Here is a 17,115-nt window from a genome sequence, read left to right on the forward strand (position 1 = left end):
CCGGAGTATGTATCGCATGCCCTTAGAATATACTGTATATAGATTCATCATATAAAGAAACTATAAACTAAGATCTTTTTAACTTGAAAAAAGGATAATTAATTATACCCGCAAGAAAACTGGTGCTCCCAATAGAAACAACATTTTTTCTGATGGAATGAGATTCATTTCATAATCGCTTATTCATGCCTATCAAAAGTTACCTAAGAGTAAAGAGTTCATTTCTTTTTAAGATAACACACCTCACTTGTATATATAACCTAATTACAAACAAATTTTGAATGATGCCACATAATTTCTATCAATTATCTATTTGATACACCATTTTTAAAGTCCATCTCTAACGGGATTTTATCCGTCCCTAATTATCTGATGTCTCATATCTAACTCTAACTTGAAACCCCTCGTAAGTTGAAACCCCAATAACCGAGGGCTTGAATCAGAAACCTTTGTTATGGAAAGTAACCGGGCTACCACTAAATCAAAATTCCAGTAATGCTATTATATGCAACTTATCTTCAACATAAATTATCACATATTAAGGAACATCGCAATATTTATTTAACTTCATTTCCTCTCACACGTTTTTACACCGACCTCATAAATTCTTTTTTTTAATATATCACACCATGATCCAAATCCTATTTCTTTTCCTTTTTTGGAGAGATGATAAAAACAATAATATATTTACAGGTGAAGTAAAGTACATGTATATATACACACCCTTCCACTCCCACTTGGTACATTAGTTCCCACTGTTCCATTCATCTCTTTCACGCCAACCAAACTCTTATGGAGATGATGACAATGATGATGGAGCTTGATAACCTCCCTGACCCATTCTCTCATCCAGTATTCCCAGATTCCTCATCAATCATGGATTTAAACAGCTTGATAACACCACCGTTACTACAACACCACCCTAACATTAATTCCATGTACCCTTACAACGAACCGGTAGCCGTTTCCTCACCACAATTCGTACACCAGAAGCCGGACTCCGTGGAGGCAATGAGGGAGATGATATTCAGAATGGCAGCCTTGCAACCAGTCCAGATAGACCCGGAATCCGTTAAGCCACCGAAGAGAAGGAATGTTAAGATATCCAAGGACCCGCAAAGCGTGGCGGCTAGACACCGAAGAGAAAGGATTAGCGAGCGGATTAGGATATTGCAAAGATTAGTACCCGGTGGAACAAAGATGGACACGGCTTCAATGTTGGATGAAGCTGTTCATTACATGAAGTTTTTGAAGAAACAAGTTGAGTCGTTGGAACAGGCTGCAGCTGCTGGACCGGGTGGTAGCCGTGGGTTCGGTCCCACCGCCACCATTAACCACCATAATTACGCCTTTAGAGCCTGTGGTGACTCTGCTGGTCATATGGTGGGCTCTATGGAGTGATAGAGATATATGGCATTACTCATTAGTAAAGCTTTTATTTTATTTTTTGGTATATTTATATAAGCATTATGGAGCGATTAAAATCCTTCTTTTGTAATGGGGTTTGATTAATTTGTAATTGTGGATTAACGAAATAAAATTATGTCGTTTGATTGGGTAAAATTATGAGATGCAAATAAATAATTAATCTTTTTTTTATAAAGACTTGAGATGTATCTTTTGCAAGAGAGTTAAAGAGTGACATTTGACAATACATGATCAACTAAAAGCTAATTAAATGACTTTTGCTATGCATTTATTTCACGAGCACACAAGTTTAAGATGATTATTCTCTAAAAAGATTGGATAATGTATAGATATAAAGTTATATCAACTTTAAGACCGGCCAATAAAGTTCTAACTTGTAGCATACATTAGTTAGATGTTTTATATGTACTAGGCTAGGTTGATTGATAAAAAGATTTTAAAAATAAATTAAAAGGTGCATACTATAAAATTTTAAAAAAGAATATAAGAGAAAACAAAAACACAATTACCGGTATAAATATACGTTAGTAAGTCTTATGTTTTTTATGTTTACATTCATTAAAAATTAAAACTACCCCTCACTAAGGAGACTTATGCTCATTCTGTCATTCAAACCATTCGATTTTTCATCTAATTTGGTACTTTATCACAAAACTTCATTTATGGTTTTTTTTTTTAACTTTTTAAAAATTTCAATTTCCTTCTTGTTAGATGTTAAGAGTCTATACCTGAATTTAAACCGGATGATGTTGACATGATGACGTTGGTGAGTTCATATGTTGAAAATTCGTTTAATTTCACTATGATGACATTATTATACTTAAAGCCATTTTTAGGGTTTCCTTGTTTTTTTGGTATCTAAAAAGGCATGAAGTCGTAAAAAGTGAGAAAAATTATGGATAATTAGTCAAAGGTAAATCAATGGCTAAGATGAAAGCGCTAGACACCTCGACTCCGTTGGTATGTTATAGCAATGAGTGAAAGCATATTTTTAAAATTTGTGTACAATAAAATCAAACTCTTTTAGTTTTTATTTGATTATAAAATTGCTATATTAAGCAAAATAAAACAATTATAAAGCATGTTAAACTAGGTACTTATAATAAAAATGCGCCATGGTTTTTTTTTTTTTTTACTTTGTGTGCTATCCTCGTATGTTATTTTGTTGCTGGAATTTCATGTTTAATTGGACGCATTTACCCTACATTTCTCAAGTTTATGTTTTCTTTTTAAGTAACTTGCCCATTATTAGTGTCTTTTTAATTAGGTGGTTAATTTTGAAAAATATTATATTGTTATGACTTAAGCTATTATTATTTAGCCAGGATATTATGATTTAATCTTCTTACGACTTAACCTATACGTATTCTATCATTTGATATTCTAAGAATCTTTCTCGATTGTTGATGAACAACACAGTGAGAGATGAGGATAGAGTGTTGCTAAACATACTTCCTCTTACACAATTTTTACTAAATATGCCACCCTAAACTCATTACATCAATTACTATTAGCTCTTAACATTATTTATATACATATTAGTCCTTACAATATTTTTTTTCACTTGATAATCTCCACTACATATATCAAATTAAAAACTATCAAGTATTACTATTATTTTTTTTTGTATTAATATTTAAATAATTATAATATCTTTTTTTAATGTTAATAGTATATATAGTTATAATATCCTTATTTTACCGCGGCCTCTTTATTCATTACAAAATAAACCGAAAACCTAAACCCTAAACCCTAAATCCTAAACCAGAAACCCGAAATCATAAAAAGAAAAAGCAACTTGTAAAAAATAATATGAAATCCTTAACTTTGTGCTAGTTTGTTAATTATTTGATTTCAAGGGTTAATATGCAAGTTGGTTTTTCCAGAGAGCCAGGAGGGTATGTTTAACCTGACCCATGAGGATAATGATACTTTTAGTTGCGTTCATTGTGTTCTATTTATTTACAAAGATATTTTTTTTCCTCACTGTTTCTAATTTTGTCTGGTAATGTTTATCATTTGAAATTCTAGTGGTAGTGTTATAATGTCTTATGAACTAGTACGTGGACATGGTGTTCTAGTTCATAATTTTATCTATCATATGTTTTAGCTCATGTAACCAACATGATTTACAGTTTTCCCAAGGAAAATTTTGAATTAAAGATAGCCAACGCGATGCATATGAAATACGACTTGCAAAGCCAAAGGAACATTATGAATTGAAGATGGCCAATGTGATGATAGTGTTTTGGTTCAAATGAAATCAAGATACAATGTTTTATTTCTGAACCCAATTGTGTTGTAATTTTTTATTTTATGTTATTTTATCTTTGTATTGTTGTTTAATGTATAAACAGAATCTTTTGTAGTATAAATCGCTTTTTTTTACTGAAAATGATCATTACGGAAGTTTTATTTTTGAAAAGCAGCTTCCTTTTCAAAAATTGGGTAAACGGGTGTTTGCACCATTTGTTAATCCGTAACATGTTTAAAGTTAGGGAAAATTCCCAAAATAAGCGTTTATGAAAACGTTTTTCAAGTTTAAGTGTCATTTGCGAGAAATTCTTAAAGGGTATTATAATCTAGTCGTGACGAGTAATTTGTATAACCAATTAAAACTTGACCCGTGTCTTTAAACTAACTATAACAAGCAGATTTACTAACCATTTACTCGTCACGACTAAATAAGTTTTATGCCTCGTAATCAACGCTCATGAGTAATTCATAAGTTCATTAGTCACGGATATATACATGTTTATAATCAACTTTATGGGATATTAGTTTATTTTATATTACATCTAACATAAAAGATTGCGCCTGTTTTTTTTTTTCAGTTGATGCATTTGGAAGTCCATTGTCGAACATTTCAAATGGTATTCCATTTGATAGTGAGATTTTTTTAACATGAATTTAAATTTGCTAAATTAAATTAAGAAAACAACAAAGACTCAAAATACTTATCTATGTTGCAGTGTTTAATAAATACAATGCCTATTTTGATGCTGCTGAAAAAAGAAAACAACGAAAACTCATTTTGGATTCAAGAAAATCAAAATATAAATGCGTCTGATAGTTTGTCAAAGGACCATAATTCGCCTACCATTGGAAGATCAGCCCGTATTTATCCAAGTAGTAAGATATACAAACTTACATTCTTATTAATTTGACCCATTATAGTTACACCAAAATTTGAAATATAAGGAGGAATGTATTAACTCACCTTTCTAACTTTTTTTATTAGGTTTTTTAACAAGAACTCCCTTTTCAGACTTTCACATGGTACGCCACATGCACCCTTTTCGATATGCAAATATTCATTGATTTTTAGACCCATTCTAGGTCTAAAATAGAATTAGTATGTTTATTTATATTAAGGATATATAGCTTGCAACGGTTTATAACAGAGAGGCTGCTGAGAAACGGAAAGCACGAAAGCTTATTTTGGATAATAGAAAAGCTAAGGTGCATCCGTCTACATTAGCCAGTCATAATACATCAAATGTCGATGATTCCTCGACCAGTGGAGTGTCAAACGTTATACAAAAACCAGGTACATGTAGTTACAACAATATGTACTTATTTCTATACCCAATTTCATCGTAACATATTATTATTATTATTATTATTATTATTATTATTATTATTATTATTATTATTTTCTTTATTATTATTATTGTCATAAATTATGTTTTATATATGTCTTGCAATTATATGACACTTTTCAATAAAGAAACCGTTGAGAAGCCAAAAGTGCATGCGTCAACATTAACTGTACATGATATATCAAATTCGTACTGTCCGTCTACCAGTGGAGGTTTAAATCGTAATCATACACCAAATAGTAAGATTTCACTATTTATATTAAATTCAAACATTATACTTACCTGCATAAATTAGATACGTTAATTACAATTTATTTGATTTGATTTAATTTTTGTTATTGCAGTTGAGCTATCTAGAACTCCCTTATTGGATATTTCGAACAGTATGTCGCATTTACGATTATGTTTTGTAATTCAGTATAATTATATTAATATTCATATTTTTTCCCCTTTGTTTCATATTTGTTTACAGTTGTTAACAGAATTGCTGCTGAGAAACGAAAAGCACGAAAAATAATTTTGGATAATAGAAGATCTAAACTGCACGCGTCTACATTAAGGCTTCAAAATACTACACTCTTACATACAAATAATAACCGGATATCCTATGGCAAAAAAAATTGCTTCCTCTTCAAATACGTCTGTTAGACATCAACGTACATCCATCTCTAGCGTCAACGAAAGTATAAATTCGTCGGATGTAAATGCTGGTATGCAGTTAGATATTAATTATTATTATTTTTTTGTTATGAATATAAAATTGAAAGTTATAGACATTGTTTTGGAGACCGGACCGAACCGGCCGGTCTGACTGGTTCAACCGGAATTCGATAGTCCAGCCAGTCCAAGTGGTCTAGATGAAACGGTTCAAACATAAGTTATTTGAAATTATAAATTGTTAAACAAAAATAAACAATGCTATCACAAATAATCGAACTCAACACCTGTTAATTATAAGGAATATTCAAAGCCATCTGGGCTAGCAATTTGTTTACTTAATTTGATAAGCAGCAATATTAATACAAATAATTATTCAAATGTAAACTAAGTTTACTTTAAAAAAAATATTGCACGTTACTTATTTTAATAATAAAATTTTAATCTAGAAATTTTCGACTATTAATATGTTCATAATCTGATAGTAGTCTCTTTTTTTCAAATTATATTCCTAAAAATCGGGAATTTTTATTATATTTTATATATTGTGCAATTTCAGTTTATAAGTGTTGTCCGGTTCTTAAATCCGAGCGGTCCGGTTCAACCGGTCCGAGTAGTGAACCAGTGATGCGTCTGGTTTAATGTCCGATCCGATTACGAAAACTGAAGTTATAGATGAACACATCCACATACAACATTCCAATTTTAGCAATAGTTTTCGTTATTATAATTTTAACTTTTTAATTTTAGCAGGTGCATCTAATACGAGTAACATTATGCATAACGAAGATATACATGTTGACGATATTGTTAGGGACCCGTTTGTAGGAATATCTAGAGGTAAATATATTTCAGAAAATCAAAAATTTAGTAGTTTTTTATAACAAAGTTATAATTATTTATTTCAAATCGTGTAACAGATTACTTGGACCATGGTGCTCAAAGTTTGACGTGTGGAAGTTGTTACGCAAATTTATGGAAAAATGAAGGAGTACATGGTAGAACAAATAATGGGATAACAAATTATTTGTTATGTTGTGGTTACGGCAAGGTTCAACTTCCAAGCTTAAAAGCTCCTGATCTAAATTATAAAAATTTGTTTATTGGTGTTGGCTCTGAAAACAAATACTTTTTAAACAATATTCGTCGTTACAATTCGATATTTAGTTTTACTTCAATCGGTGGAAAAGTTGATAACTTGTCACACCCTCAAAATCCACTAACGGAGTTTTATCGTCAGAGGGTGTGAACTAACAGGATCGGAATAATTAGTTATAATCAAACCATAAAAACGTTTAAATGAAAATAAGTGCGGAAACGTAAAAACCAAAAGATAAAAGTTGCGTCACGCAGGACGACTCAAAACCCCATAATAACAGTTTAAAATCAGGTTGCATAAACAAAAGCGTTTCAAATAATGCATGATCCTATACTGCGCGCCCGCCTCGGCTACCTGAGAATAACATACTAAAAGTGTCAACACGAGGTTGGTGAGTTCACAAGTTTATATAAAATAAAGCGTTCAGCGTTTTGCGTTTAGCGTTACCAGATAATGTTATGTCAATTATATATCTATAGGTAGCTAGCCTATAAAACAAGTATTACTAAGTGTTCGACACCGAAGCTGACTGTTTATCATTTGCCTTGCCACCAGGTCTATCCCGACCATGGTATGTGTTTAGCCAAGATTACACCCACTCGACCTCCAGTCGAGTTTAGCGTTGGGTGGGGTTTGTCAAACCCAATAGTACTAATCAACAATGACTCGCTATTATCCAATACTAAACGGTTCGATGTGAATGGAGGACTTTAGTTATTGCGTTTGCCACTTAGTCTTTACAAGTGATATATAATTTATATTAACAAAATCTTAAATGCGTTTTCGGAGTATGTTATCTCCCCAAGTGAAAAGCGTTTGAAAATAGTTTAGAGGGGTAAGTGAACTCACTGTCTGTGAAGAATTCCCAAAATAAATCACCAAATGATGCGCGTCACAGAAAAACTCTTTCTAGCGTTCTAAAACAACAAAGAGATTTTTCTAAGTGTTGGAACTATTATCGAGTCTCTAGACTCGGCACATAATACCTATGCACACAATATGTTTCGTGTTTCGTTTGTGAATCGTGTGTGACTTTAACAAGTACATTTGTGATACATTACATGTGTGAGCAATTATTTACGTGTCATGTATTAATAATGTACATCACTAGCAATTACTCCCCGTGAGGGCAGTTTGGTCAACACATAACAATTAACTAGCAATTATTCCCCGCAAGGGCAATTTGGTCAAAACACGACAATTAATTAGCAATTATTCCCCGCAAGGACAATTTGGTCAAAACACGACAATTAATTAGCAATTACCATGTTTCATGCAACTTTTACAAAATTCAGCAACTAGTTTCTTAATGACAGAATTCTACTTGTAAAACTAGTCTATTCCACCGATCATAGCATCTAAATTAATTTACCAAAAATCATCACAAAAGCATACATGTATTAGGTTACCATAACATATTTTATTTTATTTTTATTCCACATATGTTTCTCACAATGATCAAAACATTACAGCAAACTCATAACAGTCAAATTCATGCGCAACAGAATGTTATTTGAAATTCCTGTTAAACGAAAAATCCAACAAATGCAAGACCACTTGGGTTAGGTTCCTAACTCAACAAGTCAACTTCCAGAAGTGGAACCAACCCAATTGGTCTCGTAGTTCATGAGATATAATATTTACAAAACAACCTAACAGCAGGTCTAACAACTCAGCTTTGCACAACGTTTTTGTAAAATCATAAAGGTTAACTTTTACACGTCCAAAAATTGCAAATTTATATTCTTTAGAAACTAGACTCAACCTAGTTTACTGTAGTATCAATAATCTCAACCAATTTTTACATTTACACACAGATACAGTCAATTGAACATCAACAACACAATCTGTCCAGAAACTGTTTGCAACAAAACTCAACATATTAACCATCTATAGACCATAATCCGTTCATATAACACTCTAAACACCATAATCACTATCCATGCACATAAATTACACATTACATCCATGATTAGGGTTTTACTTGAACTCAAAATCAAGAAACAAACGATTAACATGCATTAACACCAATACTAGTTATCAATTCAACAATCAATACATCTTTCAATCAAAACAAGACACATGAACACAATCACATATAAAAATCGGACCTAGGGTTTATAATTAACCCATTAAAAATCGAAATTAAGCATAGAGGATGCATAGGATAGTTGTTTATACCTTCCTAGCACCTTAATCTTCAATCAAACTTGAACAATCTTGATTGTATGTGTGTGTATGAGGGCCGATCGCAGGGGGGGGGGGGGTCTAGAGGCAGCCGTCGGGTTTGGGAGGAAGAGAGGAGAGTGTTTAGGGTTTAGGTTAATATTAATAATAATAATATAATACACTTTGGTCCCTTAACTTTCAAATGTTACTTTTCTAGCTTAATTAACTAGTTCTAGCACATTGAGTTAACGTTATAACAATGTTATCACATAACACATAAGTCTAACACATAATTATCACATAATTATTGTTTTGACGTTTTTCGTTTATTCACCAATTGTTTGCGTCAACCCGTTTGCGTTTCGGTGCAATTCCCGAAAGACTACACATGTAGTAAGTGTCAAGCGTCATTTAAACCCTAGTTTAAATGTAATGAGGTGTGCGTTATAGGTTCAGTGATCTAAAGTTTGAATTGACGGAGTTGAGTTAACGGAGTTAACCTGAAATTGACGATTGTCACATCATTCCCATGTTAAGGAATTTTCGTCCCGAAAATTTGAGTCAAGTCGTGATGAGTGTCTGAAAAAGTAAGAAAAAAAAATTTTCAGTTTGTCATATCATCCCCTAGTAGAAAGAAATTTCGTCCCGAAATTTAATTCATACCTCCGGTGATTTCTGACGGTTTGCCGGGTTTCGCGGTTTTCGGTGTTTGGTCAGCCCTTCAAAAAGGTGAGGATACTTTTTCATCATTTGATCCTCGCGTTCCCACGTGAACTCCGTTCCACGTCTTGAGTTCCAACGAACCTTAACGATTGGAATTTTGCTGTGCTTGAGTGTTTTGGTTTCCCAATCCAAAACTTCAACTGGTTCTTCAATGAAGCGTAGATGTTCATCAACTTGCAGTTCGTCCAAAGGGACTACTTGGGTTTCATCAGATAGGCATTTCTTCAAATTGGATACGTGAAATACATTGTGTACACTGCTGAGTTCCGTTGGTAGGTCCAGTCGGTACGCCACCGGACCAATGCGCTCAGTTATTCGATAAGGACCAACGTATCGTGGGTTGAGTTTGTTTCGCTTCCCAAAGCGAACCACACCTTTCCAAGGTGAGACTTTGAGTAACACTTGATCGTTCACTTGAAATTCGAGAGGTTTTCGGCGCTTGTCGGCGTAACTCTTTTGACGATCTCGTGCTGCTGCCATGCGGTTTCGGATTTGAACAATCTTTTCGAGATTTCGAGTACCAGTTCTGGACCAGTGATTTGGCTGTCACCCACCTCTGCCCAGCAGAGAGGTGATCGACACTTCTGTCCGTACAGCGCTTCAAAAGGCGCTGCTTTAATACTTGCGTGGTAGCTGTTATTATACGAAAACTCTACCAAAGGTAAGTGAGTTCCCAACTTTTTCCGAAATCCAACACACATGCACGCAACATGTCCTCTAAGGTCTGAATAGTTCGTTCACTTTGCCCATCCGTCTGAGGGTATGCTGTGTTCATATCAAGACGGGTGCCTAGTGCGCTTTGTAGTGACTTCCAAAAGTGTGAAGTGAAACGAGAATCTCGATCAGAAATGATAGAGATAGGCACTCCGTGTCTAGACACTACTTCCTTCATGTAGACGCGAGTCAGTCTTTCCATTTTGTCCGATTCCTTAATCGCTAAAAAGTGCGCAGACTTAGTCAACCGGTCAACGATCACCCAGATGGTATCGCATCCCGTCGGTGTCTTAGGTAAACCCGTGATAAAATCCATTGAGATGTGTTCCCATTTCCACATTGGAAGTTCCGGTTGCTGTAGCAGGCCAGACGGCTTTTGATATTCTATTTTGACTCTGGCACAAGTCAAGCATTTGCTCACGTAGGTGGCAATGTCGGCTTTCATATTTGGCCACCAGTAGAGTGCCTTTAAGTCATGATACATTTTATCTGAGCCAGGGTGGATAGAATATCGGGACTTGTGTGCTTCGTCCATCACCAGAGTTCTCAACTCTCTGTACCGTGGAATCCAAATCCGGTTCTCAAAATATCGGACCCCGTCCGATTTGGTTTCAAGTTGCTTGTTCATGCCCCGCATGAGTTCCGATGGAAGATTATCATCTTTCAAAGCTTCGAGTTGGGCATCGCGAATCTGGTCAGGTAAGTTGGTATGAATCGTGAGTTGCAATGCTCGCACTCGTCTGGGTTTATCTGTTTCTTTTCTGTTGAGAGCGTCGGCCACTACATTGGCCTTGCCAGGGTGGTACTTGATGGCACAATCATAATCCTTAAGCAGCTCGACCCAACGACGCTGTCGCATGTTTAGCTCCTTCTGATCGTAGATATGCTGGAGACTCTTGTGGTCGGTGTAAATGGTAAACTTGGTACCGTACAAGTAATGCCTCCATATCTTAAGGGCAAACACCACAGCTCCGAGTTCCAAATCATGGGTCGTGTAGTTCTTCTCGTGAACCCGTAGTTGTCGAGAGGCATAAGCTAAAACCTTCTCGAGCTGCATCAGCACACAACCGAGACCTTGTATCGATGCGTCACAATGTACCTCGAAATTCTCTGTTCCCTCGGGGAGGGCTAAAATAGGGGCGCTACAGAGTTTGGTTTTCAATAGTTGAAAAGCGGATTCTTGCGATTCTCCCCAATTGTACTTAGTACCCTTGTGAGTCAAAGCGGGGTTGAGCAATCTTTGAAAATCCCTCGATGAAACGCCGGTAGTAGCCGGCCAGTCCTAGGAATTGCCGCACCTCAGTCGGAGTCTTAGGTGCTTCCCAGTTTTTGATGGCCTCTACCTTACCGGGATCGACATGGATACCGTTCTCGTTGATCACATGTCCTAAAAAGTGAACCTCGCGAAGCCAAAATTCGCATTTCGAGAGTTTAGCGTACAGTTGTTCCTTCTTCAATAATTCCAGAATTAATATTATTATTATATTAATATTAATAATAATAATAATATAATACACTTTGGTCCCTTAACTTTCAAATGTTACTTTTCTAGCTTAATTAACTAGTTCTAGCACATTGAGTTAACGTTTATAACAATGTTATCACATAACACATAAGTCTAACACATAATTATCACATAATTATTGTTTTGACGTTTTTCGTTTATTCACCAATTGTTTGCGTCAACCCGTTTGCGTTTCGGTGCAATTCCCGAAAGACTACACATGTAGTAAGTGTCAAGCGTCATTTAAACCCTAGTTTAAATGTAATGAGGTGTGCGTTATAGGTTCAGTGATCTAAAGTTTGAATTGACGGAGTTGAGTTAACGGAGTTAACCTGAAATTGAAGATTGTCACATAACTCCATTAATAACGGTAAAGCCCCCTACATTTTTAGACTTGGTGGACAAAATTTTCATCGTATTGGAAGTCTTCTACCTCTCCAAGAGGGAAAACCTAAATTCTCCCAACTATACATATATAACACGGATAATGAAGTATCAAATAGAAAGACAGTATGTGGGTATGTATAATAAATTTTCATATACATTATTATTATTATTTGGTTTTATCATTGTTTATATAGACGTTGGTCTAATAATAATAATATTTTGTAGTGACACAACCAGGGGATCTACCTCAACTTCAGACTTGATTGATCTCGAAATTATAACAGAATTGAAGAGTATGTTAGACTCTTAAAATGTTTTGGTCAAAACATACAGAATGGTTAGAGATTGTTACAAACGAAATCCAAATTGCAACCTAAAGCTACGTCTTATTGGAAAAAGGCAACAAGATGGAAGAACATATAACTTACCAACCACGTCTGAAGTTGCAGCTCTTATTGTTGGAGACATTACTGATTCATATGAAAGTCGAATATTATTGTAGAAATGCGGTCCGGAGAGCTTAAACGCATTAGTGAACTGCATCCTTCGTACATTGGTCTTCATTATCCTATAAGATTTCCGTATGGAGAGGATTGCTACAGAATTGACATTCCACACAGAGCAACAACAAGTTCATCTACTAAAAATTTGAAAAAATGTACAATGAGAGAATTCTTTGCTTATAGAATTCAAGATAGGGATAACGAATTTTCGTAGATTCTTATTTCCCGTAGGTTGTATCAACAATTTTTAGTTGATGGGTACACAATGATTGAAAGTGAAAGACTTTTTTGGGTGCGTCATCAACAAAAACATCTTCGATGTGAAACTTATGAGAACCTACGCAATTTACATATCCAAGGAAATGCTGATGTTTCTAGCATTGGAACCCGTGTAATATTACCTTCATCTTTCACCGGTGGTGCTAGATATATGATGCAAAATTAACTAGATGCAATGGCTCTATGTAAGTGGTTTGTGTATCCAGACTTTTTCATAACCATCACATGTAATCCAAAATGGCCAGAAATTAAACGTTTTCTTAAAGATACCAACATCAATCCCGAAGACAGGCGTGATATCTTATCTAGAATCTTTAAAATGAAGCTTGATTCAATTATTAAGGACCTAACAGATAAAAAACTACTTGGTAGAGTTTCATCAGGTATGTTTCAATTTATTTAATTATTATGTAATATTTATACAATAAATATTAGCATTTTATATATTGTTAATTTTGTGTATAGTAATCATATAACCACTTACAATATCTACAAAACTAATGTTTTATTCGTTTTAACGTTTTTGTAGTTGTCTATACTCTGGAGTTTCAAAAACGTGGATTGCCTCATGCCCACTTATGTTTATTTTTGCATCCCGATCACAAACTCCCTGGTGTTGAGAATGTTGACCAGTTTATATGTGCCGAGATTCCAGATGAAAAAGAAGATCCAACATTATATTCACTCGTGAAGGAGTTCATGATGCGTGGGCCATGTGGGGCTGCTAATTTAAAGTGTTCATGTATGATTGATAAAAGATGTTCAAAGAACTTCCCAAAGAATTTTTCTAATGCAACTTCACTTGATTCAGATGGATTCCCTATATATAGAAGAAGGGACTCCTGATCGTATGTTGAAAGGTCAAATATACAGTTAGATAATCGTAGTGTGGTTCCATATAACAAAGAACTTTTAAAAAGATATCAGGCACATATAAATGTTGAGTGGTGCAACCAAGCAGGGTCCATCAAGTATTTGTTTAAGTATATTAACAAAGGTCCAGACAAGGCTACTGTTTCAGTGGTACAAAACAATGAAGGAGCTGATGATCTTCCAGAAAAAGATGAAATAAAAGAATATTATGATTGCAGATATATATCTGCGTGTGAAGCATCATGGAGGATTTTTTCTTTTGATATTCATTATAGGTATCCTTCTGTGATGCGCCTCCCATTTCATCTTCCTGGACAACCACAATTTGTTTATGAGGCTGATGAGGACATTGAGAATGTGCTGGAGAAAGCATCTGTAAATTCTTCCATGTTCACATCTTGGATGGCTTGTAATCAACATGACGATCTTGCACGACAACTTACTTATGTCGAATTTCCAAGTAAGTTTGTTTGGGTACTTAAAGATCGAAAATGGGAACGAAGAAAAAAAGGGTTCTCAGTTGGTAGAATCCATCATGTTTCTCCTTATCTTGGTGAAGCATATTTTTAAGAGTTCTTCTTAACAAAGTAAAAGGACCAAGATCATTCGACGAAATTAAAACGGTTAATGGTGTAATTTATGCTACTTTTAGAGATGCGTGTTATGCACTTGGTCTTTTAGATGATGACAGCGAATATATCGAGGCAATTCAAGAAGCGAGTCAATCGGGATCTGGTTTTTTTCTTCGTAATTTATTTGCTTCTATGCTAATGTCAAATAGTATTTCGAGGCCAGAATTTGTTTGGGAGAAGACATGGGAGTATTTGTCAGACGACATCATTTACCAACAACGAAGAATATTAAATATTCCATGTTCTTTTTTACCTTATACTCTACTTTATAATTTAAGCTTCAACTTTTTTTTATGTGTTTTAATATTATTCGAATCATGTATTTATGATTTTGTTTTTAATTATATACAGATTTATCACTAACTGAAGAGCAACTTAAAAACCTGACTTTATATGAGATTGAGAAATTTTTACTACGCAACAATTATATCTTAAGAAGATTTTCGACTATGCCTTATCCTGATAATGAGTCGCTATCGTCTTCTAACAACCGTTTGATTAGTCAGGAGCTATCATATGACATACCAACTTTACAAAATGAGGTTCGGTGTCTTTTGAGTCAGTTAACAGCTGAACAACGACTAATTTATGATGATATTAACAGAACAATCGAAGGTGATAATGGTGGTGTATTCTTTGTTTACGGTTATGGTGGAACTGGTAAAACCTTTTTGTGGAAGACACTTTCTGCTTCAATAAGATCCAAAGGAGAAATAGTTTTGAATGTTGCTTCAAGCGGCATTGCATCTTTATTATTGCCGGGAGGACGAACAGCACATTCAAGGTTTGGAATTCCTATAAATCTTACTGAGGTTTCGTCTTGTGGCATTAAAAAAAACACTGAGGCTGTCCATTTATTAAAGAAAACAAAGTTAATTATATGGGACGGGGCACCTATGACTCATAAACATGCGTTTAAAGCTTTGGACAGAACCTTGAAAGACATGTTGGGTCAAAGTGGTAACATAAATAATGAAAGGCCATTTGGCGGGAAAGTTGTCGTTTTTTGTGGTGATTTTAGACAAACTCTTCCTGTTATTCAAGGCGGCACGAGGCAAGAAATTGTTAATGCATCTTTGTGTTCATCCTACCTTTGGGGTACTTGTAAAGTACTTAAACTAACAAAAAACATGAGGTTAACCGTTGGAAGTGACAAATCTAAAATACAAGAAACAAAAGAGTTCGCTAATTGGCTTTTGGATCTAGGAGAGGGAAAACTTGGTGGCCAAAATGATGGTGACGCGACTTTTGATATTCCTGACGATCTTCTTATTAAGGATACCATTGATCCTATTTCACAATTAATTGACTTTGTATATCCTTCTATCCTCAAAGACTGTGAAAATCCAAATTTCTTTAGTGAATGAGCCTTACTTGCACCAACAAATGAGGTCATTGAGGAAGTTAACGATCGTTTGTTGTCCATGTTTCCAGGAGAAGAGAAAGAATACCTTAGCTCTGATAGTATATGTCCAGATGAAAATGTTCGTGACACGCTTCAAGAAAATTTGTACTCTCCTGATGTTTTAAATGGATTAAAAATTTCTGGAATGCCAAATCACAAGTTAGTACCAAAAGTTGGAGTACCGATCATGCTACTTAGAAATGTTGACCAAAAAAATGGTCTATTTAATGGAACAAGATTACAGGTAAAGAGACTTTATAATCGTGTTATTGAAGTTGTTGTCATATCTGGAACCAATATTGGTGACCGCACTTATATTTCAAGATCAAATCTTATACCAACAGATAAAAAAATTCCATTTAGATTTCAAAGGAGGCAATTTTCAGTTGCTGTTTGTTTTGCAATGACAGTCAATAAAAGCCAAGGTCAATCACTTTCTAGGGTTGGTTTATTTCTTAAACAACCAGTTTTCGCCCATGGCCAGTTATATGTTGCGCTGTCTAGAGTTACAACAAGAGAAGGGCTCAAAGTACTCATTTTTGATGAAGATGGTCAAGTTTCAAATAAGACTACAAACGTTGTATATAAAGAGATTTTTAGAGATTTATGAGAGCTATGTCATGTAATTCTATTTGTTTTCATTGTAATGTATTAGATGTTTTGAGTGAACCTTTAGTTTCATTGACTTTTTTATAATATAATTTATCCAACCCGTGTATCACACGGGTACCTAACCTAGTACATTTATAAAAAGGGATCATGTGAATGGTAGAAGAAGTATAAAATAGCATTAACGATGAATTTAAAGCGTAAACAACATGAAGAAAATTAAAATTGACCAACCACCTCATACAGTCCGGTTTGGTTTATGTGGCCCATAATTATAAAAATCATAAACTAAACCGTTGGTCATGATTTTACACAATTTTTCAAAAAGTAGTTTTTCATTTATAACAAAATCATTTATATACAATGTAAATAATTCAAGATGAAAAGATAGGGGTGACACTGGCTGAACCGGGTTTAAAAAATTTAATCTCATTCATTATCTTATTATATGATTTTGTTCTTTATATTGCAACAAGGATGCTAATAAACGTACATCATCCCCCTCAATTTTACTAAATATACCCACTCCCT

At 34.5% G+C, this 17,115-nt stretch overlaps 2 protein-coding genes and 1 pseudogene across 2 annotated transcripts; all 3 read left to right on the plus strand.

Moving 5' to 3' along the window:
- The first annotated feature begins 716 nt into the window (after nt 1-716).
- Nucleotides 717-1,401, plus strand: LOC143635302 (transcription factor HEC2 pseudogene; annotated as a pseudogene).
- A 948-nt stretch (nt 1,402-2,349) lies between these two features.
- LOC143635304 (uncharacterized) lies at nt 2,350-15,937 on the plus strand. The gene is made up of 11 exons (XM_077103167.1): nt 2,350-2,388; nt 4,813-4,978; nt 5,375-5,413; nt 6,441-6,527; nt 6,608-6,685; nt 13,272-13,448; nt 13,595-13,807; nt 14,027-14,313; nt 14,423-14,475; nt 14,591-14,811; nt 14,922-15,937. Exons 1-11 carry the CDS (start codon nt 2,350-2,352, stop codon nt 15,935-15,937), a joined length of 2,376 nt encoding a protein of 791 aa, XP_076959282.1.
- Nucleotides 15,938-15,994: 57 nt separating this feature from the next.
- Nucleotides 15,995-16,585, plus strand: LOC143635305 (uncharacterized). Its single transcript, XM_077103168.1, has one exon. The coding sequence runs from the start codon at nt 15,995-15,997 to the stop codon at nt 16,583-16,585; it is 591 nt and encodes a 196-aa protein (XP_076959283.1).
- Nucleotides 16,586-17,115: the final 530 nt, after the last annotated feature.

The sequence above is a fragment of the Bidens hawaiensis genome, unplaced genomic scaffold, assembly GCF_021521415.1.
Source record: "Bidens hawaiensis isolate Kalapana, Puna unplaced genomic scaffold, B.hawaiensis_p1.1 tig00007430_1, whole genome shotgun sequence".
Classification (NCBI taxonomy): domain Eukaryota; kingdom Viridiplantae; phylum Streptophyta; class Magnoliopsida; order Asterales; family Asteraceae; genus Bidens; species Bidens hawaiensis.

Excerpts from the sequence above, each read along its gene's own strand:
- LOC143635304 (XM_077103167.1), top strand. The coding sequence starts at position 2,350 with ATGGCTAAGATGAAAGCGCTAGACACCTCGACTCCGTTG. Across the intron at positions 6,528-6,607 it reads GTTTGTAGGAATATCTAGAG|ATTACTTGGACCATGGTGCT; the intron begins GTAAATATATTT and ends ATCGTGTAACAG. Across the intron at positions 14,812-14,921 it reads AAGAATATTAAATATTCCAT|ATTTATCACTAACTGAAGAG; the intron begins GTTCTTTTTTAC and ends AATTATATACAG.
- LOC143635305 (XM_077103168.1), top strand. The coding sequence starts at position 15,995 with ATGTTTCCAGGAGAAGAGAAAGAATACCTTAGCTCTGATAGTATATGT.